Below are 27,821 nucleotides of genomic sequence, written 5' to 3' on the forward strand. Positions count from 1 at the left end.
CACGCGTTCGTGTTCTGCATTGAGTTGGATTTTTTGATGAGCGGTCGTTTGTTTTTTATTGTTGTGTTCATCCAGCAACCTAACACTCTATCAACAACGCATCAGCGTGGCATCAAAAATTGGAATGAAAATGATCGAGTATCTAGATTTCTCTCTGTGTGAAGGAGGAGCGCGCAATTTATAGAGAAGGAGAGTTAAGAAAGCGCACACGAACAAAACTATATATGTATACACATAGAGGGGTATAAAACGTTCTTTAAGCCACAGAAAGCATGTTGTGCAGAAGTGTTTGTTTCTATAGAAGCATTACTCGCTGCACACACTATCAAAAGCTGTACAAAATACTACCTAATCTGTACCTTATCAGTGGTAGCTTGGCGATGGGTGGGCGGGTGGGTATGGTTAGCAGCAAATCGACCGTTTATGCTTATACAGGGTTTCCCACGATTTATTGGTCAGTTCCCATGATTTTTTGGTGCGTTCCCACGATTTTTTGGTTGTATCCCATAGATTTTTGGTTCGATCCTATAATTTATTGGTATTTTCCGATTGGATATCAATACAATTAGACCAAAAAATTCTGGGAAACGACCAAAAAATCGTGGGAACGCACCAAAAAAATATGGGAATCCACCAAAAATTGATGGGAACCAACCAATATATCGTGGGAAACCCTGTAAAGCACACTGTATAAAAGCACGCACTCATTACCACAATGTGAGGAGGGGGATGCAGTGCTGGCGCTTTTGCTGTGTCCTTTACAGACGGGTTTTTTGTTTTGGCTAATTCTACCCAGGAAAGTGGTGATCATGATGAGGATCCCCAAATACATATTAAATTAATTTTGAAACTTGTACTACCACTACTACTACGACAACTAAAAAAACACAAACTCTTAAATGATCAATGGGCCGCGAATGTGGTCATCCACCAGACTGGGTTTGGTGTGTAATTTTGTTGCGCTCACATGCGCGACGTTGTGTTAATATTTTTAAACTGTTTATTTTTATTTTATTTTTACTGTTTATGTGTAATGTGTAATTAATGTAGTTGTTTTCTCGTTAAGCTGTAAGGTTTAATTTTAATATATATTTTTTTCGTGTGTGCTTCGAGCAGAGGCAACAAGAAGAGGAAAACAAAAATGCAAAAATAACATTTAGGCCCCCAAAACGAAAGGGAATGGAGGAGATAGTGTTTAAGAAAGGATGTTTTTAAAGTATGTAACATAATACAGCCATCGAAACGCTATCAATAACTCAATCCCTATGAGTAGGTGGAAGTTGTACGATCTTTTAACTGAATGCCGCCACCCCTCTTCGTTGGTATCGTATACATTTCGTTTTTAGTTACACCAGATAACACATCATAACTTTACGAGAGCTCTACTCTCTTTTTCAAACAGGCATGCGAGTGTACAAAAAGGTGTGGAAGTACGATGTGATGTTAAACAAAAGATAAACGGAAACACAAATAAGGCAAAGAGAGAGAGCCAGTTAGATCGCGAGCATTTTTAGTTTTACATTCATACCTTACCTTTTGAACAGTAAGATAAAGGAGACAATGAAAATTCAAAAAGTGTAGGATGAAAGAGGCGAACGAATGAAAGAGGATTGAGTGAGTGCGGTTGAGGGAGAAGAAGGAGCGTTTAGATAGTGGAGAAAAATCATGTTTTGTCAAACACATATAATTGTAAGTTTAAATTTTGTACAGTATTTGAAGGGAGGGAAGCATTTTTATCTTAAATTTTTGTATCAAAAATAATGTACTTTTTTAAGTAATTAAGAGAGTGGAAGGATGGAAAGAGAGAAGCTAAGAAAGAAAAAAAATATAAAAAAAACACGAAAGAATACTAAAAAAATAATAAAAGATTTCTGTTGAAAAAATGGAACCCGCTGTTGTAATGTTTTTGTTTTGCTATTTATATATTAATTATGAAACTATTTTGCTAATCTTCAATTTCATAATTTTTTTAGCATCCTGTTTTAGATTTTATAACAATTGCCTGGGGTTTTAGATTAATTTAAAAACAGGAAACGTTGAATACAATCAGGTGCAGATTGCTTTCAATTTTCGTATCGTCAGAGTAAATTACAGGAGACCCAAGTGACATATGCTCGAAACTGTTTTCCCATATCAGCTCGATTAATACTCGATACGCTTGAAATTGTGGATTTGTGTGTGATCAAGTGTGTTGAAAGCGCCAAAATTTGGTGTGTTCGTAAATTCGACGTTCCTCTATCGATGGACGATGATGTAGAGCTCATTTTTCATTCATAGCTCTGGTTTTTTGATGAAAAACAAAAGCTAATTTTGTGTGATGTGTGTGTGATAAAAAATGGACAATAGCTGGCATCACGAAAGAAATGGTTTAAAATTAACAGTCGTTAAAAATTAACCAGAGTCGTTAACCCAAGTGCCACAAATCCACTAAACGACCACTAAACGGCTTCTAAACGACTCAAGTTCTCTACCTAAACGTAATATAGAAAGACTTCGTTTAGCAGATGTCAAACGACTCATGCATTCTAAAAATAGCAAAAAAGCTGGTGGCGCTCTCTGTTGGTGGGATACCCCAATCAGTGGAGCTTCATCGCTTGGAGGAGAGCTTTCTCATTTCCTCTGTACTGTTGTATGGTTTCGCATTGAAGTTATGCATCGCTAGAACTAGAACGGCGATACGATTGTTTAAATACTAAACTCCTACGGAAACCACCAGCACTGAAGCAAGTGAGATTTAAGTAATGGTCGTTCGTGTTGATACCCACGTATCTGACCACACGACCATTCATATAGATTTTTGCTCAGAAAGTTAGAAGGCTATATAGGTCATGATAAGATGAAACATGCCGAAACACATTGCAAGAAAAGGATAGCAATATAATAATCAGTTTTAATACGCCATCTATTGATCAAACCAATGAAGCTGTGGAGCTTTCATTTTTTTCTATGGATATTCAATTTTCCAGTCGTTTAAGCTTAATCTGTGGCGCTTGGGTATAGTACACCATCTATTGAGAAAACCAGTGAAACTTTGGATCTTTCATTTTTTCTAAGGAAATTGGGTGTTCCAGTCGTTTAAACTTAATCTGTGGCGCTTGGGGAGAATAACAAAAATACTTAAGTTTAATTTGTATTCAATTGATGTTTGGCACTGCAGAAGCTTGCTAAGGGCGGTGGCAACGCTTTTTCGCATGCGATTTTATCGGACGGCCTGTCAAATTTTTATATGGGATTTGACAGATAACGTCGGACGACGAAATTAATCATTATATACGTTACGACGTTAATTCATCATTATATAGCTGTTCTTTTCTTGCAATGTGTTTAGACAAGCTTCATTTAATCATGACCTATATAGCCTTCTATCTTTCCGGTAACCTACATAGCTTTCTATCTTTTTTGTGCTATTTTTAGAATGCATGAGTCGTTCGCCGTCTGCTAAACGAAGTCTTTCTACATTCCATTTAGGTAGAGAGCTTCAGTCGTTTAGAACCCGTTTAGTGGTCGTTTAGTGGATTTGTGGCACTTGGGTCATCAGGAACAAAACACATGAGGGAAACAAAACTCACTTTTTGTTTGTTTACAATAACAAGCGTGACTTTTCGGTTGTCTAACTTTATCGTTACGGTGGTTTTGCGGTGTGTCTGGCAGCGACCTAAAACCACCAAAGGGGGCAAAATTATACGAAAATTAGTTATAGTTTGGCTGGGAATCACGAGATTCGACATACGCAGTATTTTGCGGCCGTTTTTGGTTCTCATTAACCGTGTATCCCGGGGATCGCCTGAATTTCACGCTTTGTGGAAACATGCATGTGAAACAACCATGGTGAAACCTTTTTTCGATCTCAAAACATTCGTATGGCGGGGTTTACCTGTACATCCCAAATGCTGCTTGGGACATCATAGGCGTTACGCGCGTAACGGCAACAGGCTTCATATCTGTCATAACATAAACACACAACACACACTTCACAAAAAGCAAGCGAGGGAAGCACCACACAGCATCACTGGAAATGGAAATTACTCGAGTAGTAAAACTCCCCCTAAAGAACAGTGTATCTTTAAATGTGTAGTGACAAGAATTATCAGCCATAGCAGATTACAATAAAATACAATCCGGTTCGAGAAAGGAGAAGCGGAGGTAGTGGTGTAGCATCAGCAAAGCTAAGGCAGCATCAGCACAAGCAGTGCGTGCAGGTAGTGGTTTGTGCAGGCATAAGCATTCATCTGGATTCGAAAACACGCGATGAACTTAGTAATAACGATGGAGGTGTGAGTATTACAAGAGAAGGGCGAGAGGGCCATATCTAGTTTCAAACGTACAGCAGCAAGTTGGTCCCTCACTAATGCTATCTTTGACCTCTCTTCACAGTCCCTCCGAGGGTCCAGGAACGTACTGCCGTCTGTGTCTAAGCAGGTGTGGCCTCAGGCAAATATTTTCTATGCAAGCCTCAGACAAAAATGTATGGACTAGCAACAATTCGTCCGAGCTGGTTGAGAAAATTTACGAATGCACCAACATACAGGTAGCGTATATGTTTCTCTTCGACGCACTACGATGGAAGTCTTTGCCTAGATTCTCTCTCTCTCCTTGTTGTTGCGTTTCTCTAACAAATCACCGTGTGCGCTGTACATCACTTTCAGCTCTCCTCCTCGGCGGATGCGGAATGTGCCATCTGCGGCCGTTGTTTGCTGGCGGTGCAGGATTTTTACCACTTTCGTGTGCGCAGCAACAAGGTGAATGAGCTTATTCAAAATTTGACAATCGCTACCGATAAGGTCGAAAGTATACCCGTTCCACTGACAGAAGCTGCGATCGGCAACCAGTATCAATGCGCAAACTGTTTGGCAAAGTTTCATCATATTCGATCGCTAAGACAGCACCACAAGCTGTTTTGCATTGGTAAACCAAAAACCAGCGATGGCACTTTAATTATCGAGCACATCGATGAACAGATGGAAAGCGAAAGTGTGGACTACATAACGCCCGACGATCCCCCAATTCCTGCCCCGGTCGCGCAGCCGGTGCAGCCAGCCAAGCAATCCATGGAACCACAGGAACCACCAGTCATGGTCGACGAACCTGTCGAAGTCGTTGAGCAGGGCGTAAAAACATTCCCCAGACCTCCATACTCCTTCTCGTGCCTAATCGGGTTGGCCCTGAAAAACTCACACTCCGGATTACTGCCCGTGCCCGACATCTACAGCTTTGTTTGCGAACACTTCCCATACTTCAGGACAGCGCCGAGAGGGTGGAAAAACTCCCTTCGGCACAATCTGTCACTCAGCAAGTGTTTCAAGAAGATCGAAAAACCGCTATCGTCCGGAGCCTATCGCAAGTGCTTCTTTTGGATGATCAAACCGGACAAGCAGGCAAAGCTGGACGAGGCAGTGCAGCGGTGGTTCCGCAGGGACCCGGACATCATTCGCCAAGCGATGGCACACCCCGAATATCTGACGGCGCTCGAGCGGGGCGAGATGAAGCACGGCTCTGTGCTATACGATCATATCGACCTGGAGGACGATCTCGACGAAGACAACGGGGAGGAGGACGATGATGTGGAGTTCATCGAGCCCGAGGGTGAAACGCTCGACGACGATGCGGAAAGGTACATCATCGCCACGCTGGATGCTGGATTGAAGGATGATGATGAGGATGATGACGATAATGAAGAGGAGATGCCGACGTGGTCCACCGAGAATCGGCAAACCATTCAGCTGCCGATGATCGAACCCGGTCAAATAGTTGCAAATGAGGTTGAAGAAGAATACTTAGAACTGGAAGAGGAAGGGGATGACGATGGCATGGAGATCATCGAACCCAAGCACGAAACAATCGATTTTGATGCAGATCGCTCAATCATTAAAATGCCGGAATTGGTAATTCATGGTGAAGAGGAAGAAGGCGGTCATCAGGTCAATTTCAATTTAGAGGTAAGAAGCTGCGGCCACTGTACGCATTACCATGCGCACAAACTAAAGAGTATGTACTTTGTTGTAGGTTCCTGATTATTACGCATCCGCGAAGGTTGATTCCAAACACAGCATGCTTGCGTTGGCCGAATTGACCGAAGAGGATCTTGTATCGCTCGAAAATGAAGATGAATTCCTGCTTAAGCAGCCCCAAAAGCATCGGCAACAAACCGAGCAACAAAATTCAGCAAAACGTGTAAGTAACGATACGAGCGAGACTGGGGTGAGCTTTCAGCAACATTTCGAGCAACTGCAGAAGCAGCAATATCGGCTACGGAAACACTCTCGCCAGCTTCGGCAGAGAAGCGCTCGCCGAAAGGTTCCGCTGGGTTCGCGATTGGCGTGAATTATCCCCGAGGAGATGGATTAGTAGAATCTTATGAATTCAGTAGTGCACAATGCAAGTTTTACGAAAAACATTTTTTTTACGAAAAAAGTAAAAAGCATGGTAAATGAATGGTAAAAACAGGTTAATGTAAAGATTTTTAGGATAAGTTTAGAACTTAATAATATTGATTTTACTGAAGTAATAGTGTTTTTTTTTACCGATGATTAAAGCTAATTCTATGATGCTAAAAATTTTAAATGTAAAATGTTATGTTAATTTTTGGACACACTTCGTACATTTGCTTTATTGTTTCCATCAATTAAATTCTAAGTAATGTTTCTTAAAATGTTCGTTAATCAAATTAAATTAAATTAAATAACCATCATGGAAATTTATTCAGGTAGTACTGCAAACTTTCCACTCTAAACAACACGCTTAGAATCTTCTTTTTCTTATTAACGACCTACGCGGTCATGCTGACTTTTACTGACTTCATAGCCTTATTGGGATGGGAATGGATCCTGTCCGGCCTTGAAGGGGCCAGCGCGGATATCGTAAAGATCAATCCAGGACATTTAGACACGAAAAATAATAATAATAATAATAATAATAATAATAATAATACCGGCTCTCTACGACTTAAGCAGCTGTTTAAGTTCTTGGGAGAATTCACATTGCCTATCTGGGTGTGTTTTTATTTTCGTAGTACTGCTCATTAGTATTATTATTATTTTCTCATTATTTTCGTAGTACTGCTCACCCAGCAATCTGCCGTTAGCATGATACATCATATTAATCTTTATCTTATGTGAGGGAATAGAGAGCCCCTAAAGAGAGTGCTAATAGTCCTTAAGTCGGTGTTACAGGCGAAAGAGAAGACATACCACAAACATGGATAGTTTGTAAACATTTTTAATCTTCCGCTTACTTTATCTTATAATAAGATAAATGTATTGTTGAAAATAAGGTTAAGGCACTGAATGAATGAGATGTGTGTGTGATAAGAGAGTGACGCTGGTACACCAATATCATAAGTTGTAGTATATATGAATAATTTTAAGCACAGCGATAATAGGCCCATGTAAATTCTTTTTGTTTTATCAACAATCAAATGCATTACAAACGTTCAACACATTGATGTAAGGATGATGAATAAAATCTTTAAAAAAATGTAAACTTGTGGCAGTGCTCGTAATTTTTATTATGTTAGATAAATTAGGTTGATAACAATTTTTATCTGTTCAATTTAAAGCAGTAGATCAGTAAACTGAAAGCTATTTGGACAAACTATTATTGATTCCATCTTGCATATAGATACTTACTTATAAAAAAATAAGTTCAGCACAACAATTTGGAGCAGTTCTTCTTTTAAAAAAAAATCAGTTAATTGATCAGTTTAGTACACACGATTTTTTGTGTAGTTAGAATGAGGTGTGTTAAGTCCTCGTTACAGCTCCAGTGAAATTGATCGTGAAATTTTGAGTTTTTCTGTTATATTTCATTAAATATTAATCAGAATATGGCTTATCAGGCCAAAAGAAAGGATATTCAATTTTCCAACTATTTAGACTATAAAACATATTTAATTAATAAATTAAATGCATTTCCTTGTGATTCCCCGGTTTGTTCACGGTGAAATAATAATGGTCAGCGGGGAATAACAAGGAAATGTTTTTAATTAAGTATTTAAATATGTTTTACAGACTAAATAGTTGGGAAATTGAATATCCTTTCTTTTGGTGTAAGACATATTCTCCATATTCTAATAAATATTCAATAAAATAGTAAAAAACAAACAAAAATTCATGTCCACTTTTACGCAAGGTCTAAAGCGGCCATTATGTAATTGCACAGAAGTTGGTACACAACTTGCTTACAAGCTACGACTAGCTGAAGGGTTTCTCATTTAGTATCAATGCCTGTTTTTCGAATGATTATTTTGTCAATGAACAACAGGATGTTAGAGACACTATGCAGGCGGGGATTAATTAACGTTCTTACCTAATAATGCCTTTAAAATTAACTATACTAAAACCATTGAGTTAATTAGCGTTTTAAACCAATGGTTATAGGCATCAATTTAGATAGGAAAGTTACATTTTGTTGTTTTTATTTGTAGTTTGCTTCTAATTTTTCTACAAAAACTGAGTTAGTTACTGCGGTAGAAAAAAGGGAACCATAAACTTTTCTCTTATACCCGTTCGTTACGGTATCGGTACGGTACATCGCTTCCTGTTGTAAGGACTACGGTCAAGCTTCCACCTTCGCAAAAACTGTTGCCGCCCAAACCTCGGACCCTGCCTTTCTAAGGTCATACCAATAATCTCTCAATTTGTTATCAACATCATCATCAGGGACGACGGCGGCACGATCTCCAAGCGTATGGTGTACCGTCTGCCCTCACTTTTCGTCGTAATATCGTCGCTTCATCGCTCGATACTTCCGCAGGCTGTACAGTGCTTCTATCTCCTTCACCACGTACTCGCCCAGCCCGATCGCTTTCTCGATCTTTTCCGGATCGGTTTCGGTGCTCTGCCGCTTGAACGCGTTGTAGCACCGCTGGCGGAACTTTTCCGGCCCACCCGGATACTCGCGGCCCATGTACTGCAGCTAAGGGGGATGGGATTGGATGGGAAGAAAGAGAAGCGCATAATGTTACTCTGTTGTTGCCTCCCACAGCACTGGGTCCCGCACTCTAAAGTGTTGTTACCCGCTTGTAAAGATCCAAAACGCGTCGCCGTTGTTCGCTCATCGTGTGCAAAAAAAAAACCTTTGGCACGGTTGTTGCGCAAAACTGAAACCACGTAAAACAACAAACAAATAGCAGCCAGCCAGCCAGCCAGCCAGCTCTCGCGCTCTCTGTGTGTAGTCAGCTGTCAAAAGTGTTTTGCTGATGCGCGATGGCACGTACACTACCGTACCCCAGGCGCACCAGCTGATTGAAGGGGGCATGTGTGCGTGTGTGTGTGTGTGCTGTGTAGTGTCCGCCGCTCGTACCAATCGTAGAAGGCCGGGTTGTTGTTAAACAAAGCGCGCGCGTTGCCACAGCGAAAATGAGGGCGACAAGAGTGCGGTGCAGTGGCGGCAGCAAACCAGCGCAAGTTGTGAAATACACAATTACAAGTGCACAGCAGCGGCTCTTGGTCGGGTTCTGGCAGCGCAGCGTCTCTTCAAAGATTTGCATTGTGTCGAAGGGGAAAGAGAAACGTTCATCTTTTCATCCAACATCCAACCATCATGGAGCTGCTGACGACGATGAAAATGTGAGTCATAGGGGAAGCATGGGAATATGTGTTAAGGATTCTAATGTTTTGTAATTGCCTTTTTTATTATCTTCCCCTTTTTCCCACAGTCCCACCGCAGGACCGGAAACGTACTGCCGCCTATGCCTCGGAAAGGAAAGCCTTTTGGGAGTGTTTGCGACGGAAAAGCCCCTGCATAATGATGGCCACACGGGCAGCAGCTCCTCGACTGAGCTGGTAGAGAAGATCTACGAATGCACCAACATAAAGGTAGTTGTATATATGCGGCCACACTTCCTCGTACGCGTTGAAGGTGACGCTTCGACTCACTGCAAGGCAGGCCAGTTCACCTTGACGCTCAGCCACAGTCGCGGTTCAATACAGACACACACACACACACATGCTGAACTTTGTGGGCCCTTTTCGGCCATCCAAGCGCTAATATGGTGTGCGTTATTTTTAGCTCTCCTGCACGGTGGACGCGGGATGTGCCATCTGTCGCCGGTGTCTGCAGGCGGTGCAGGATTTCTACCACTTTCGCGTGCGCAGCAACAAGGTGAATGATCTCATCCAAGTGACGACGGTCGTTGCCAACGGTGACGACGACAACAGTGGCAGTGGCAATGAAGCACCCGCCAAGCGCGAAACGACGACCGTGGTTGTTCCATGCCCAACAACAACAACACCACTACCAGCAGCGAAGCAGCAACCGAAGCCGTCGATCGTCTCCAGCGCGAGCAAAACCACCGGCGAGCGGAGCAATCGGTGCCGGTACTGCCCGAAATCGTTCCGCACGGTGGCCGAACTAGCCGAGCACGGCAAGCGGACGCATGTGGCCGGCCGGCAGCACCACTGCCCGAACTGTTTGGCCCAGTTCCAGCACGCCCCGTCCCTGGCACGGCACATGCGAAGCCGCAGCTGCTTCGCGTTCAGCAAGTACCGGTGCCGGGTGTGCAGCGAAAGCTTCCCGGAGCGGGACCAGTGGGCGGACCACATACGGATACACGCGAAGGACTTTCCCTACCAGTGTCCGGACTGTTGGTCACAGTTCAAGCATAAGGCGACGCTGCGGCGCCACGCCAACACGGTCCATCTGCTGGCGAAGGTGTGATCGGGATATGTTTGTGTTTGTGTGTGTGTGTGATGGTGATTGTGTGACACGGTTCGACAGTTACATATTTAAAAATGCAAAAAAGGCGGAAAGAAATGAGCATCGCACATGCACAGTCGACTGATAAGAGAAGCAATGGGTCGGGTTAATGAGTTGCACAATGTATAAAGGGCCCCTCTGGTGTGTTTGGGTCGGTTGAAACGGGGGGTGTTTGGTTTGAGCGCAACACCACGCATTCGATCCAGCGCCTACTTGCTCTTGCAAAACGAAATCAGAACGAAATGGGTGAAGCAAACAAAAAACCCCCCGATAAGACATGTAAGGGTTTGTTTTAAGCCCGGCGGCACACCACCACCATTGCGTGATGAATGTAACGTTGTGTTCAATAACATGTAACAAAGTGTTAATATTTTAAATCTGCTGTCCTTCGATTTGGACGGTGAAGCGCGACCCGTTTAGATTTTAGTTAGTGAATTGGATCGAATTTTTGGTTCGAAACATTTTTATGGATGACGACGATTCGATCACGTGGTGGTACTTATGCTCTAGAAGCAAAAAAAAAATCCCAATTGCGGAAGGGAAGAAAATCGGAATAATAAAAACAAATGTAATTAATGTAAATCAAGCCGGTACGAAAGATACATGCTTGATTAATAAGTGGCAATCTGAAAATACGATTTTAACCTTACTCGATATGTCCTTGTCAATCAATAAACAGGAAATGTGTGATAAAGAAATGAATATAAAATTGATCACTTTGAACAATTCAGCATCAAAATGTCGTTGGGTCCGGTATCTTTCCTCCAAGATTGAATAATTGTAGGAGAAATTATACATAAAGTAACATAAAAGAGATGATACAATCATGAGATGGTAAATATTTCACTCTGTCCGTGCGGAATTGACACGATTTTACACATGAAAACACATAATTTGTACACATCTTGGTAATTATTTATTTATTTCACTCAAATAGTTTCAAAGGAATCATCATTCGGCATCCTCAGCGGCAATACACATCTGTTTGTTTGTGTTTTTTTTGTTTTGTTCCAGTTTGTTTGTTTGCAATGATTTAAAAAATTTACAATCGTTATTTCGCTCTCCCAACACGAAAGTCATCCCCCACGTGCACCCGAAGGTTGCACCTGAGCGGAGAGAACGATCGGATAAGCGGTCCAGTTCTGTTTCTGTTTTATATATCTATCTTTTTTTTTGTTGTAAATTTTGACTTTTTCCCATTCTTTATGCTTTTGTTATTTGCTCCGTGCACTCGCCGGTTAATTTCAAAACAAAAATTGCACAGTGCATGTCTTCTCCCCTACACTTCGGACATCAAACGACCGCTGTTGTCCCTTTGAATTCGTAAATATTTTACCACCAAACTATGCCCCCACTTTGCCCATGTTATACGTTTTTCTTAAGCCAGAGGTTAAACCATTTCAGATTTATTTTTGGTAAATTACACTTACACACCTATGACTCAGCGCAAGCGTGTACCAGCAGCTCAGTAGTTTTAATCATTCGTATTTGGTTGACATTCGCGACTAGATGGTATCGATATTCCGGTGCGCGTGCCCCAGGGCAGGGCGCAGGATGCGGACGACCCAGAATGCGACGTTCGTTAAAACGAAATACTTCCCTTCCCTCCCTTGGCATGCGCGTGCGGTCTGTTTGATTTGTAAGCCGAGATCATCGCACACACGCACACACACACATCGTACGTCTATGTTAATGCAAAAACGGTAACGCCTTTTTCGACTTTGAATGGTTTTAAAATTGATCCTTCCCCCAGTAATAGCGGCAAATGGTGTAATTTATTCTGCGCTGCCATTTACACCCGTAGGGAGGATATCTTTCTCCACCCGTTCCCTTTATAAATGATTTGGAGTTCTGCAACATTATTCTACAATTTATCTGGTTTTTCTTTTCTTTACGGGGTTTCGCTTTGTTCTCTCTGCTGATGATCACGAGACAGGCACATACATATTTAATATAATCCATCGAACAGGTTGAATCGCGTCCGTCCCTTTACCGCTTTACAAACTATAGTTGCATAGTTAAGCTTTGATCTACCTTTTCTTCGTGGTTACTTCTAAGACTAAAAATTGGGACCCAGAAGCAGCAAAACCACCAAACCTTCCCGGACGGTTGGTTGGCCAATAAATATACATCTATATTCTCTTTCGCGATCTGAAAACCCATTTCTTTTGTCAGTTTACTTTGTTTGTTGTCGTAGCTTTTGTTAAAAAAAAAAAAACGGTCCAACAATATACCCACCCACCTCCTCCCCTCCCCTTTCCCGGAAGCGATGAATAAACCATCGTCACGAGTGGTATGGCAGAAAATAACACGCACACACGCTATGTATAGTAGTAACAAGTAGAACTAACTTACATTCAATTCCATTTCTCACCAGCCCAGTTCGGGCAGATACGTGTCTCTATAGCTCGTTTCATTTCGGTACATGTCGGTACGATGCGCGTGCACTTATATAAATATGACCCCCCCTGCCCCACGCACTCACGCACCCCCTGCGCTACTATTAGTTCTGTATCTTTCCCTACATTTGTGCTTGAGAAAGGTGTGAGGCGAAAAGAAAATAAACCGTAACGGAACGCAAAGCCCTGCTCTCGCTCTCTCTGCTTTCTTCTAGAGTCGTACCCTCCAGTTGGGCCCACTTCCGCGTGGAAGGGATTACCGGAGGGCGGTCAAAATAAATAATAAATAATTTCTATCTTTATCGGAATAAGTGAAACCCGCTAGTTTTTTAATGCCGTTTTCGATCACGATCTACGGACCCAAACGGACGATCGAGCCGAACCGTCAACTGGCGCCCATAGCTGTCGTCACGCCCTCCCCCCTCTGAACGGCTAAATTAAACATACATGGGATGTTAGGAATGGCTTACAATCAAATCTCGGTAAACGGTCCTCTATACAAAGGTCGTAGGCGCTTCGCGACTGACTGCGCGGTCGCGTGAAACCGTATGGCGCGCGTAGAAAGGTATGCCGCTGCTGTTGTACATCCGGAAGTGTTGCCTAGGTGCGAACGACACGCCGCACTAAATGCACTACAGCACAAACACAGTGCAAAGCTGGCTACAGCGACGCTACACAAAACGGGAATGCTTCAAATCGGCACCATCCTCCGGCCGGGGCCGCACTACTTCAGCCAGTGCCACCACTGACGGTGGACATGGTTTCGCGTTTAATTGACTAACTGCGCATCCGTTTCGCGCTCGGCTCCAGCTTCACGTTGACCATGCCGTACTCGCTGGTGTAGAGCATCCGGTCCAGATCGTCTTGTACGGGGCGCGAGTTGATTTTCTAAAATGAAAGCACATCAGATCAACATTAGTTTGCTTGCAGACGTTGAATCGTGGGCCTTATGATATTGGCAATGGACGGGTCACAAGTGATTTAATGGCGTGTATGAAATAGTTATTTGCTCTTTGGAGCGCACCCACGACTCTGATCGGTATCTTGCAAAATCGGAAATATTAGTACCACCCGGAGTCGAAGTTGTTTGAAGTCGACGGGAGTCAGAATCGGCCGGGGTCGGTGAGTGACGAGGCCGGAGATAGCCGGTGTCGGTCAGTGTCGGGGCCGGAGACGGCCGTTCCAAGGATGCTGTCGCATCCGACTCCGGACGATTCCGATTCCGACATAGGGCGACTCTGGTCGACTCCTAACAACTTTTCACGACTCTGGATAATGCTAATCGGACCTTTCGGAGTCTAAATTTTCGGACTACGATCGGAATCGACTTTGGGTTTTTGTTAACTTTACCTAAAGGCCCGAGGGCATTGATCGTAATCGCTAGTGTAATTTCGATTTTCACTAGCACGTCTGGCGGCGTCTGACCGAAGCATTTTTCCATACCTGTGCCGCTCCAGAAAATATTTTAGTTTTCCGTGTTTTTTACCTAAATTGTACTGGAAAAGCTTGGTAGGCAGACATTTTGGCATGCATTTCGCTCTTTTTTGCAGTAAAAAAACGAAGTCTACATTAATTTGAGATTCAGTACGACCTCGATTACCAAAAAAAGCTTCCACCAGCCCCTACCAGATGTGCTGTTGAAAATCTGATGAAATTACACTTGCGAGTACGGACAATGAAGCTTTTTTGGTCATCGAGGGAATGGTCATGCTGAATTTTAAAATTAAGTAGTTTATCCATCGTTTTTTGTCATGAAAATGGATGCAATGCGTGCAGGACATGTGCATCTACATTTCACAGAACTTTTCTCGTGCGAATTAAGTACAAAACATGAAAAAATAACATATTTTCTGAAGCGGCTCCAAATTGTTTGGCAAAATGCTTCGGTCAGCCGCCGCCAGATGCGCTAGTGAAAATCGAAATTACACTAGCGAGTGCGGACAGTGTCCCCGGCCTTTAACAATAAGCCGTAAAAGAGCTTTTTCGACCTGTATCCTATGCCGATTATTGCTTGTGATGCTTTGTGCCGCTCGTGACCACCTACCTCTCCCATAACCGCAATCGGCGTAGTGTTGGTCGCCTTCGCCACCTTATGCTCGATGATGAAGAACATGTACTCGTCGTACAGCAGCCGTATGAGGTGAAAGCTGCCGAAGCTGCCGGCGGACCGGAGTGTCAGATCGCGGATCACCATCGAGCTGTAGAAGCTCCACTTGAGCAGAAACTGTCTGGCGGCATGCACGAAGCTCGGCTTGCCCCGGTACTCCTGCAGTGCGTCATCGACCACGTTCTGCAGCCAGCCCGCCCACTGCTCGAGCGTGTTCTGTTGCTGCAGGGCGGCCTTGAAGTCGTTCTCGAGCCGCTGCACCACCGCCGTATCGCACTGGCAGATCCAGGAGGCTTGCTCCTGCACGTTGCGGAAGTCGACCCGGTTCAGATCGCTCAGCATCTGGGCGATCTGCGTGCCGTTCTGCAGCACGGCCCGGGCCGCCTGCGCCAGATGGTTGAGCGAGGTGTAGCGGCGCAGCGTCTGCCCAAAGGCGGCCACCGCCGACAGCTTTATCGCGACGATCGGCTCCGGGCAGCCGCCCATCGCCGACGTTAGCCAGTTCTCGAGGTTCTTCGCAAAGTTGCGAATCGCCTGGGTCAGCCCGGTCGGTATCGGTCGCAGCACGTCCGGGATCAGCACGTCCACCATGCTCTGGTAGAACTGGAGGTCGACGTGCTTGACAAACTCCTGCACCGGTTCGCACTGCGTCAGCAGGTACAGCTTCTGCTTGCTGAGATACTTTTCCTCCTCGCACTCGTCCCCGTTGTTGTTGTTGTTCTCGGCGCGCCAAAACTCGCGCCACAGCGATTCGATCATGTTGAAGTCCAGGTTCAGGATAGCATCCAGGAACGCCTCGCAGTGCTCGCGGTAGATCGAGCGCAGCGTGTCCACGTCCTCCATTGTGATATCGTCCGGCAGGGGGTGAATCATGTCTATGATCGGAAACTGCGGTATGGCACCGTTCGGATCGCCCAGATACTGCAAACGAAAGCAACCGACAGGTCAGCACGGTAAAAGTGGAAGAAAGCTCCATTGCTTACCTGCGCACAGGACTCGGGCATTTCCGCCTTGAAGCTGTTCTTCTTACCACGACCATGGTGCATCGCCATACCATGGCCGCCTCCACTTCCACCGCCTCCATTTGCACCCCCAACCACACCTTGCTGTAAATGGCCACCGCCGCCGCCACCACCACCACCACCACCGCCGTGCGCCATGGAACTGCCATTGCTGCCATGCAGTCCGTTCGCGTGATTGCCGCCTCCGGCGTGGCCATGCATCCCATTGTTGCCGCCCGTTCCATTTCCGCCACCGAGCCCGTTGCTTCCACCCAGCTGCTGATGGTGACCAACCATTCCGCCGAGCCCGCCAACACCGCCCGAGCCGTGCTGAGGCTTACACTCGATCGCATGCACCAGCGGGGACGTCGGTTTGATGCGAATGCCGTAGTAGTGGTACTTGCTGTTGCCCCGCGTGCCCAGCCGGCGCGTCCGCAGCCCGCTAAACACCGACCGGATCAGCTTGCCGAAGCTGGCCGCATTCACCGCGTCCAGCTTGTTCTCGTTGCAGTGCCACATGTAGTGGTTGTACAGTGTCGATCGCGGCAAGCTGACACCGTCCGCCGTTTCGTAGTTCTCCATCAGCCAGCTCACCTGCGGAGGGCGAAAAAAAGGTGCGAAACCGAATTAGACGGGTCCTTTTCACCCACAACAAGTTGGTAGATTCGATCAGAAGTTCGTAATACAACTAGCAGCGACGGGCAATGCGGAAAATGCGAGTGCGTCCTTACCGTGGCGGGCAGAACGCGGGCCGCGTGGGTCATATTGGGCGCGGAGTCGAGCTCCTGACCAACGGACGCCGTTTGGTGCGCGTGCAAGTAGGACGCTACGTCCTGTATGGGTGTTGATGAAGGGTTGAAGTGAAGCGAATGCGAGCGAATGACGCAAACCAAAACACACAATTTACAAGCAAGGACGAAAGCGCAGTGGGGAATGATGTTAGTAGAGAGATAGAGAGAGAGGAAAAAAGAGATAAAGCAGATGAGAAGAAGTAGATAGAGAGAGAGAAAGAGAAAGAGAAGAGAGAAATAGCTTAGTGTTAGTTTTTTTTTGTTGGGTGCAGTTTTGAAGCGTGAATTGAGATGAGTTTATGAAGCGATTAATGTAAATATGATTGAGATGAGTTTATGAAGCGCATAATTAGGTACTAGTGCACGTGCAGTACTAGATCGAAATAACGTCGTTAATTATTGACCATAGATGATGCAATTCGCGTAGAGATGATATTGTTAGATGAGCTCTTGTTAAAACATCTTTGTTTCTGGAGAGAAGGCTGGGAATATTTATTTATAACTAAATTATGTTCGCATCAATGATGAATTTAAGCACATTATGACAACATTCCGTCACAATGAATGAACGTAAGAGATATAAATGTCTCCTCAGTATATACATACTATACTGTAGTGATGGGTAAAGTTGGCAAAAATCCGGAGTCGACTCCGATCCGACTCCGATAAATTCGGAATCGACTCCGGAAGGTAGGTCCGCGCTGCAATATCCGGAGTCGTTCGGAATCGTCCGGAGCCGTACGGAGTCGCCCGGAGTCGCCCGGAGTCAGAGTCATCCGGAGTTATCCGGAGTCGTTCGGAGTCGTTCGGAGTCGGAGTCGTCCGGAGTCGTTCGGAGTCGTTCGGAGTCGTTCGGAGTCATTCGGAGTCGTTCGGAGTCGTTCGGAGTCGTCGGAGTCGCCCGGAGTCAGAGTCGTCCGGAGTCGTTAGGAGTCGTTCGGAGTCGTCCGGAGTCGTCCGGAGTCGCCCGGAGTCGGAGTCGTCTGGAGTCGACCGGAGTCGTTCGGAGTCGCCCGGAATCGAAGTCGTTTGTAGTCGTTCGGAGTTGTTCGGAGTCGTCGACTCCAGACGACTCCAAACGACTCCGACTCCGGGCGGATCTAGTGGTTCCATTTTGCCGGAGTCGGAATCGAACTAACAATAGTCGGAGTCGTGGGTGCTCTCCATACAGCACATCACTACTATACTGCACCAAACGCTACCGAAAGCGCGAATACAACAAAAGGTGCAATTAAATAATATATTTGATAGCCTTTAAATTCTTGTCCTTGATTTTCTAAACCAGGGATCTCCAAACCTTTCAATTTGCGTGCCGCATTGTTATGCAAATTACGGTGTTGAGGGCCCTTTTGACTCAACCTTTAGCTATTGGGAATACTGTTAAATGTTGGTTTGATAAGAAAATACTAACCGAACATACAAATTTATTCAACTTTCCATTATTAAAGCTTGTTGATTTTCGATTTTAAAAAGCCAAAAATAGGTGAAGATGGACAATTCTCATGAATACTGGATGAAAGTAATTATTAAAAAATTGAACATTAAAAAGCATCATGGCAGCAAACTGGAAAAGACAGACACGCAATGAAGGGGTAAGATGGACACCGAATAGAGCTACTATTTTGCTTCTGCTATCAATTGTTGATTAACAGATGTTATCATCTTCTTCTATTCGGCGTAACGTCCTACGCGGACATGCCCGGTCTATACAGGCTTTCGAGACTTAATTCATTACCATTACCAGCCGGATAGTCAAATCCTTGCAACGGAAATTGACTACAAGAAGAAGAGCCCATATTGATATGACCCCATTCAGGAACAGATAACAGATTATATGGGATTTCAAAGATCACGAAGTTGAATTTTGATTTGATGGAAAAATAGCCTAAAGTCCACCAAACTAGCGGGGGTTGCGGGCTTGACTATTTTGATAAAGGGAGGTCCTAAACTATAAGGGAGAACATGATAAAACTGCACTGCCATATGTTTTAATTGATATCAATAATATAAAATAAGATATACTCTTGAAAGATTCAACACGTTTTCTGATGAAATATGAGTGTAAAAATAAGGCCAGCACATTTTTATAATCGCTGCACTTATATATCACCAGATTTTTTGTACATTTTCCATAATGTTTCCGTCTTTCATTACCTAGGTGGATGGAAAACTCTCAGGGCCTTTTGATACCACCGAATGTATGCGCCAGGAGGGCGGGCTTGCCTGTCTTCTATTCAACTTGGCGCTAGAGAGGGCCATCCGTGACCCGAGGGTGGAGACTACGGGAACCATCTTCTATAAGTAAACCCAGATCCTGGCATACGCGGATGACATAGACATCATTGGTCTGCGGCTCTCCTATGTAGTAGAAGCCTACCAAGGGATCGAGCAGGCGACAGAGAACCTCGGATTGCAGATAAACGAGGCAAACACCAAACTGATGGTGGGAACATCAGCGGGCCTACCAATAAATGATCAGAATCTAAGTAGGTATGACGTACAGATACGTGAATGCACTTTTGAAGTCATCCCAGAATTCACCTATCTTGGGTCAAAGGTCATTAACGACAATGGCATGGTATCAGAGCTGCGCGCAAGGATGTTGACTGCCAACCGGTCATTCTACAGCCTAACAAATCAGTTAACCTCAAAGAACCTGTCACGACGGACGAAGCTAACATTATATAGCACCTATATAGTATCGGTACTCACATACGCTTCTGAGACATGGACACTGCCCAGATTTGAGAAAGAGGAGGTAGGCTCAAATTGAGGTGGGAAGATGGCGTGGAGGCGTCCGCCATTACGGCCGGGATAACGGACTGGCAGACGAAAGCGCGAGACCGTGAGCGGTTTCGGACAATCCTGGGGCAGGCCAAGACCGCAAAGCAGTTGTAGTGCCGGATAAGTAAGTATCCGTCTTCACCTACCGTCGACTAATAATAAACTATTTATTTTAACCATTACACGACCATCGCGGGCTAGATTATAGCCTCTCGAAGGCCGTAGTTTGGAGATCTCAGGCTTAAACAGATTGCAACCATTAAATGATGAAATTTATGTTTTTTTTTTATAGACACTTATGCCGAATGCAATTATGCACACAACACTGTCGGATGAGGTGATACGATTGCAAAATAATTGTATGCAAAAGATAAATATTGTGCATCGGCGCAAATGATTCGCGGTTGTTTGTGAGCGAATCAAATGGGTGGGAAAATCCGCACACACATACTCGCCCCATATATCAAGCTGGTAAATAATTGGTTAGGCGCGCGAGTTAATTAAATAACAACTCTACCGGCGGATCCAAAGTGCGGCGAAAACAAATCAAAAGCATGGTAACAAAACCCCCGCTCAACCACATTGGGGGACACAACGAGAACAGCAAAACCGCCGAGCGATGTGGCGCCGAGGATGTGTGATAAACCATCGACGATTCGAAAATTGGTGTAAAAACAAAGCTCGATCGAACCGGTGACCCAACCACCAAGGTGGGTGGGTTTCGCGAAGGACAATAGTACACCGCGATGAATAACCGAACCGAAAAAAGGAATAAAAAAATGAGCCTGTTTCATGGTTCGCTGCGCGCGGTGTCAGGCCACTATCAATTACCGGTACGAACACATCCGTTCTGGAAAACAATCAACCGGCGATGCGTGTGCATTGTGCGGACGGTGCTCCATCAGCATCATCCCGCGGTTAACCGCAGACACTTCTGCGGATACGCATACCGCGCTCTGTTGTGTTCGCTCGGCTGCCGCTGGGTGCCGAGTTTGCCAACACAAATCGTTCGGGATATGTGCACGTTAGGGGGGGAAAGCGGCTGGTGAGCAAACTCGGCGGTGTATGGTTGCGGTCACCAGATTGCATCGATCCATGGTCATTATTTCATATCCGCTGCCTTCCTTCGCGGAACGGTACCGCGACGCAAGCGTGCACACACATGCTCGCACACACACTTACCGTCATGTTTTGTGGCGACGAATCGGACTGCTGCTGTTGCACACCGGAAGTGTTCCCGCTGCCGGCACTGCCGAGCAGGACCGACTCATCCACGGGCACAATGTACTGCTGCTGATTAGCGTTGCCGGCAGCGGAACCGCCGTTGCCGGACGATACGCTGCCATTGACGCCGTTCGGGCCAGTTCCGGTGGTGCCGGTACCGTTGCTGGTGCCGTTGCCGGTAGTGTCGGTGTGAGTGCTTCCCGTGCCGGCACCCGCTGTACCGTAGGCTCCACTCGTGGTGTAGTACTGCTGTTGCTGCTGCTGCCCATTTGTGCCGTAATCCCCAACGGTGTACACGGGATAGGTCCTGGAATGTTAATTGCAATACAAATAATTAATACGAAAATCAGCACAACGAACCACTGGCCGGATTGCGCTGAGCGACGAAACCTGAATGCGGTAAGCGCCTAACGTTATACAATTTGCTTAACATTACGACTTTTTTATAGCTTTACGAGGAGCCCTCGACGGTTTTGCCTGATCGGTCTTGCTAATTTTAATATATTCTTATTTTTCAATACCACAGTTTGATTCAGTTGTGATTGAACTATCGAAATATTCAGGACATCAGGCAAATAAGGATCACTTACATTTGCGTCTGTCCCTGGCCGGAAGTGTTGTACATGTCCGAGTCGACATACTGCACGTAGGTGTGTTGGTTGGGCACGCTATCGGGTGAGGAAACTGAAAAAGAAGAGCATACAATTTGCGTTTTACAGATTAATTACTTCTCAAAATGGCGATTCTTCGCTTCGTTGATAAAATATTGGGGACAAATGTTCCGGGGTCTCTAAATCGTATTTAAAAAAAATGCGCTCCAAACCTGTGCAGCACTCGGCGGAAGGCAATAGAAACAAAATCGGATTATAGATTTTTATTGACGAAACAAAAAACGAAAAATGTATTGCCTGCCAGTAAGGGCCAACATTGTGTGTGGGCGTTCTTCAGCGTAGCGACTGCAGCTGACCATCGCATGATACCAACCCACCATAGTGCTTCACAAATCATCATCTCGAGCACAATAACGTTCGCCAGGATGTGGAATTAATTTTTGAATCTAGATACAATGAGCATTGCACGAGGGAAAAAAGCCACTGGTGTCGTGTTTTGAAAGAGCCATTTTTTGTGCCACAACACGTGCCGGCACGAGCGTTAGAGGTTCGCGAACGCGTTCAGTGTACATCGTCCGTCCGATATGTGCAGAACGCCATTATGAATAGGGCTAAGTAAACAACACACGCTTCGATGGCGCTCGGTAGTCGCGGTATACAAAAGCAATCCCTTGCGGCCATTTTGTTTTTTGTTTGTTTTATTCTTGCGCGACAGCAGCAGATCTCCTTTCCCTCCCAGCTGGTTTCTCGTTCACCTTCTTACTTATTTATATCGCCCACCAACCAAATCGCCACCACTTTCCGGGCTTGCCTAGCGGTTATTATATTTTCCAACCATACTCCAGATGGCTGCAATCACGCCTCCGAACAGAAACCAGGACCCACAGCAAAGGCTGTATCATCGTGCTAGGGCTGTACGATGTAAAAACAGCGGCCCATGGAATCGTTTGGCGCAACCACCACACCATCGGTTCGCTGTAGAGCAAGTCCACACCTCACATTTTGCAAATAACCGCTTCCGCCTACCTTGCCCTGTCCGTCCTTCGATCTTTTTTGTGTGCTTCCAACCAACCGGGGAGAAAAAATGGGGGACAGATTTTTATCCTGTGCTTGCCCCGCATGGCCGCAGAAAATCCGTCCAGTGCGGATGGCACTTGGTAGGATATGCCCATTCGGTGTATCGGTGAGTGTGTGGGTGTGCGAGGGTGGATGAATGCGGATATTTTTGGATTTAAAAGCGGACAAACGCTATGACTTTAGGCAATCAAACGGACGTGCTGCCTCAATTGCACGATGACGGAATAGTGTTCTAAAACACGATGGCTGTGGAGGGGCGGCAGACACCCCCGGCCTCTCCTCTGAAGTGGGTTATTGCAGGGCGCAACAAAGAAGGGTGGCAGGTTTTTCATTTTCTTGAAAGTATTTTTATTTTCATTTATGAATAGAAAAGGTTGCCTGTACACAAACACACGCAAACACACACACACAGAACAGTACACATTTATCGCTTAGGAGGAAGCCGAAAAACCGAAAGCGTTGTCGTCTTTCCCCCGGGGTTGCCAGAGCTCTACAATCACATTCGGGGAAGAAACGTTCGGGACAGAACAGGAAGATTGGGTGGAAATGAAATTGAAAAATGCGAACGGAAAAAGAAATGCTGAATCAAAAGCGACTCCATCTTGCCGTGTCCGTCCTCAGCGTCCTCCCACGCGCTTATCATCCGGTAAAATCAACATGGCCGACTGTGGCCGACGCGCGCTCGCTCGTTCTCGCGGAAGGCGGAAGAAGGGCGGAAGTTGGTCATGGTGTTGTGCGTTCTTTCAGACTGGATGTCCTTCCAGGGCACTTTGTGTACGGTTTCATCAGCGCAAAGGAGCGGCGCCTTTCCGCGTACATGCGACGAGCGCGCCGTGCATGAATGGCAGGATTTAACTTCAAATGCCTAGAATCGACGATGTAAAAACAAGATCACGTCGATGGAAATGCGGTCCGGATGGAAATGAATGAAAAAGCTTAAATCCAGATTCTTCTTTTTGTGTACGTGCGAGTATGTGGTTATGTGTGTGTGTTTGTGCGCGCGCTATTCAGCCATGCTTCCAGAGCTGTTCTTTGTTTGCCATTTTTTCAACTTACAGAATGGTAAGATAATTTTTGGTCTACAAATGTAAGAGTTCTAAGAGAAACTGCGTCAAATAGTTATTTGAAAAATTATTAGCAATTGTTTGGGATCATATACTTTATTAGAAAGCTTCTGAATATCGCACGCTTGATACATTTCGCGTGAATAGTATTCTAAAATGTACTGTTTTATGTGTTCTGGCAAACTGTTAGCGAAGAAATGAGTAAATTTCTTCACTTTTAATAGGTTATAAATTCAACATTTCGTTTGAATATTCAGTTTAAAGCGAATTTAACTCTAGTGACACACGAATTGAGAAATGCAAAATGAATTTTGCTGTAGATAAAAATTATAGTAACGATTTTGAAAATGATTGCAAAATCAAGAATATACTTTGATCACTCGTTTGAAAGAATCACACTAAATAACTGTTTTAGTGAGTGTTACTGCCAGCTTCAATGCAAATATCTAATAGTTTGAAGATATTGAGCCTTAATACGCATTATTATTATTATTATTATTATTATTATTATTATTATTATTATTATTATTATTATCATTATTATTATTATTATTATTATTATTATTATTATTATTATTATTATTATTATTATTATTATTATTATTATTATTATTATTATTATTATTATTATTATTATTATTATTATTATTATTATTATTATTATTATTATTATTATTATTATTATTATTATTATTATTATTATTATTATTATTATTATTATTATTATTATTATTATTCTTAATTAGTTAATTTTTAACGGTTTTTTCATAGTCTAAAGCCCACAAAACCCACTATCAAGCAAGCAAAGCTTTTTTCCATTATATAAATGTGGTGTAATTTTTAGTCATCATTATAAATTAGAACGCTTTTTTTTAACTCAACCTACACACTTATGAGTTGTTTTCATCATCCTACTCTTCCCTTCTTATTTGCATCATATAGCTGGATATTCAGTCTATGCTCAGTTATTCAAAGCTTCAACACTCTTACATTCGTTACCCTCCTTTTACGGAAATGGAAACAAACTGGAAAATGAGTTTCATCTGAATACACACAAATTACGAATTCAAATGTAAAAACTGGTGTAAAAACTTTTCTTTTATATTTTTTATGGTAAAACATACCCACTGGACCAGTATGAAGTACTGTGGCACATGTAAATCAGACAAGAAGTTAAAAAATGAACAAAGCATTGAAATAGCAAAACAAAATACCAATGTTGCACGAATCGAAGCTATCAATTCAATCGACCATGAAGAACGACGTTTTCAACACATATAAACATCCACCAGTGGTCACCGGTGGTTAGCAAAAAAAGGAAAACAAAATTGCACCTAAAACATTGTAAATGTCCTGTTGTGATGCACTCGGATGCAGAATCGATTCGTTATGGACCCGTGGCTCAACAAACATTAGACTAGTTCCACAGAGCCTTCTAACATGATAACTGAAGGTCTAAAACGAACCCTTTGGAAAAAAGTAACGTGTTTTAGCTATCGTACATACACAACACACAAGCCTAGCCAACTCGGCATGATGCACATTCGAAATTCTAGCCCTTTCACAATTTTGAAGTTTTTTTTCTACGTGCTTTTGTAAGGAGAAAAAAAACTTCTACAAAGGAAACAACAAACTCAACCGGAATCCGCTGGCGAGGGTTTTATTGCACCAATTTAAGCTTACAACCGTCGTCGTCGTCGCCGATCTAGGTCGTCATTCCGAGAACAAACCTCATCATCCTGGAATGCTCCGCTATGCTGGACGGACGACCGGGTGTTACGACGGTGCGACATCGAATCGAGCGAGAAAGGCTGCTGGGCTTCTCGGGAGGCAAAGATCGTCGTCTGCACCATGTATATGCCAAAGCCAACAATTTGCTCTAATTCCTTATGCGCTGCTGCAATCTGCTTTGCCGAACAATCGAGAGCCCGGGCGGAAACGCAAACCGTCACGATGCAGCGGTGGTGCAATAAAGCGATAAATCAATCGCTTCTGCAAGCACGCACAACAATACCACCATGTTATCTTTCGGGGCCGAATTACGTGGCAAACGCACCACAACGTGTAGTATATATGGGGAAGAATTTGAGGTTTTTATGGGAAGACACAATCGCCATTCAGAGAAACGACGCCCGAAGAGCTGTGGAAGGATCTGTCTCCGCATACCCAGACGGATCGTGTTCCTGATAGTTCGACGAAATTGTCCTCGACAGAGCCGGAAGGCGCAACGGCTCGGGAATGATTAAATCGAACGTTTCATTTGCCCATTTCAGCTAAACGGCAATTGTGACAAATTGTGATTCACCCCTAGCCTAAATTAAAGGTCTAAGCGAAAGACAGACCATGTGTTAGCCCCGGAATGAAATTGATACAAAAATGTGTACTGCAAAACCACATTTAAGATCATCGTGCTGGCGATGAACGTACTACTAATTCTAAGGATTATAGATGTTTCAATCATAAGTGCTCCATTGGTTTTTGACCATTCCTTTGCTTGAGTACCAACAATCAAATTCTCCCGACTATAGCAAGAGAAATGGATTGAGAGCACTAAGTCAAAGATAAGTGATAGATTTTTTAAGCATTGGCAGGATACTTTTTTCTATTTAGCGTAACGACCTAAGCCGAATAAGTCAGTCCTTGCTGAGGTTTGAACCTATGATGGGCATGTTATTAAGTCGTACGAATTGACAACTTTACTACGGAGGCGGCCTAGTTTTGGCTGGATAATAAGTTGCGATTAGCAAAAAAAAAGTTAAGTTTGTTGGTAAAATTAATAGTTTTTGGATGTAATATAGAGAATGTAGCTTTTGTAACGCAAATTGTTTGCTTAGAATTCTATATTGTTTTACAAATTTCAAACTAGAGCCTTCAAATTTTTGAGCGAAAAGTCCAACTTGAAAACAAAAGCTAGTGGGAAAACCTTACACGCTGGTTTATCACTAACTATGACAGTTGATGCGTAACTTAACGTAAATAATATTAAAAACGTACAAGGTTTATAGATCAGCTACGTGCTTAAATAGTTCCGCGTAAAATTTATTATGTAAATGAGAAAAGAACGATATAAAAGACTTGAAATAATTCAATAGTTTTCAAATATAATTAAAAGCGTTGCGGCCGTTATCGCTCTTACACTACAAAACTTACAATAATTAAAAAACAAACACAGACAGTTCTAATTACAGATAACATATTCAATCAATTGAATATAGTTATGCAACTATGCATCTTAAAAAATAGAATATTTCTAACTTTTTAATTTCCGACATTTGTTTAAAATAATATAATATCTAAACAATATTCTTTAAGATTATGCCGGTCTCGTAGTACAGTCGTCAACTCGTACGACTTAACAACATGCCCGTCATGGGTTCAATCCCCAAACAGACCGTGCCGCCATACGTAGGATTGACTATCCTGCTATGGGGGGAAATCAATTAGTCACTGAAAGCCAAGCCCACAAGTGGGTACAGGCAGGCCTTGACCGACATCGGTTGTTGAGCCAGAGAAGAAGAAGATTCTTTAAGATATTCTCAGTTATTTATATCCTTTTCATATTGCAATCGTGAGCTAGTCCATTATCCTAATCTCAACTTGAAGGACTGTAGCGCAACTTTACACGGAGGATGGTAACACAAATGACAATAATACAAAAATCTGCACTAACCTATCGATACATCTACTCAAACAAACCCAAAACATCCTTCCACTGTAGCTTCCACCCTGGCGAAGCAAACACACAACCGTTCCGGAGTTCGGAAAAACCAATTCGATTAGCAATTTTTGAGTGCGTTATCCTGCGCTGCACAAGATGGTTTCCCGTACCGTGTCGTGCGCCATTTTGAACACACTTGTGCTGACGCGCTTCGCAATAAAAACGCCCCTACCGCACAGCAGCATCACGGGAAATCGAGCCATCGACCGAACTCTGCCATCGACGATTATGCTGCTGATGCTGCTGCCCGTAAAGGATGATGTTTGCTTCCCATTCCCCCAAGTCACGAGGACGCCGGCGACGACATCGTTTTACGACCAGCATACTGCGCATACCGAGCATGGAAAGAC

General features: G+C 44.0%; 4 protein-coding genes across 13 annotated transcripts in view; 2 read left to right on the top strand and 2 right to left on the bottom strand.

Moving 5' to 3' along the window:
- Positions 1 to 3,938: 3,938 nt before the first annotated feature.
- LOC11175757 (uncharacterized) lies at positions 3,939 to 7,479 on the top strand. Its single transcript, XM_061641439.1, has 4 exons — positions 3,939 to 4,274; positions 4,375 to 4,528; positions 4,647 to 5,936; positions 6,004 to 7,479. The coding sequence occupies exons 1-4, from the start codon at positions 4,249 to 4,251 to the stop codon at positions 6,319 to 6,321; spliced, it is 1,788 nt and encodes a 595-aa protein (XP_061497423.1). The 5' UTR covers positions 3,939 to 4,248; the 3' UTR covers positions 6,322 to 7,479.
- A 903-nt stretch (positions 7,480 to 8,382) lies between these two features.
- LOC1278770 (electron transfer flavoprotein regulatory factor 1) lies at positions 8,383 to 10,668 on the bottom strand. Its single transcript, XM_318399.6, has 2 exons — positions 9,014 to 10,668; positions 8,383 to 8,913 (listed from the first exon to the last, which is right to left on the bottom strand). The coding sequence occupies exons 1-2, from the start codon at positions 9,053 to 9,055 to the stop codon at positions 8,704 to 8,706; spliced, it is 252 nt and encodes an 83-aa protein (XP_318399.4). The 5' UTR covers positions 9,056 to 10,668; the 3' UTR covers positions 8,383 to 8,703.
- Positions 9,432 to 11,393, top strand: LOC1278771 (zinc finger protein 852). The gene is made up of 3 exons (XM_318400.5): positions 9,432 to 9,566; positions 9,656 to 9,815; positions 10,009 to 11,393. The coding sequence occupies exons 1-3, from the start codon at positions 9,541 to 9,543 to the stop codon at positions 10,654 to 10,656; spliced, it is 834 nt and encodes a 277-aa protein (XP_318400.3). The 5' UTR covers positions 9,432 to 9,540; the 3' UTR covers positions 10,657 to 11,393.
- Positions 11,394 to 11,853: 460 nt separating this feature from the next.
- Positions 11,854 to 27,821, bottom strand: part of LOC1278772 (DNA-binding protein RFX2) — a 33,578-nt gene continuing 17,610 nt past the window's right edge. For 7 of the 10 annotated variants that reach the window (XM_061641430.1, XM_061641435.1, XM_061641431.1 and 4 more), the window contains 6 exons: positions 21,592 to 21,685; positions 20,960 to 21,308; positions 16,934 to 17,035; positions 16,185 to 16,796; positions 15,139 to 16,122; positions 11,854 to 13,982 (listed from right to left, as the gene is read on the bottom strand). In XM_061641430.1, coding sequence (XP_061497414.1) covers positions 13,872 to 13,982; positions 15,139 to 16,122; positions 16,185 to 16,796; positions 16,934 to 17,035; positions 20,960 to 21,308; positions 21,592 to 21,685 — 2,252 coding nt within the window. In that variant the 3' untranslated portion in view covers positions 11,854 to 13,871. The remainder of the gene's footprint in view (positions 13,983 to 15,138; positions 16,123 to 16,184; positions 16,797 to 16,933; positions 17,036 to 20,959; positions 21,309 to 21,591; positions 21,686 to 27,821) is intronic. The other 3 variants (XM_061641437.1, XM_061641436.1, XM_061641438.1) reach the window with 1 other exon arrangement.

Source organism: Anopheles gambiae, chromosome 2 (assembly GCF_943734735.2).
Source record: "Anopheles gambiae chromosome 2, idAnoGambNW_F1_1, whole genome shotgun sequence".
Classification (NCBI taxonomy): Eukaryota; Metazoa; Arthropoda; class Insecta; order Diptera; family Culicidae; genus Anopheles; species Anopheles gambiae.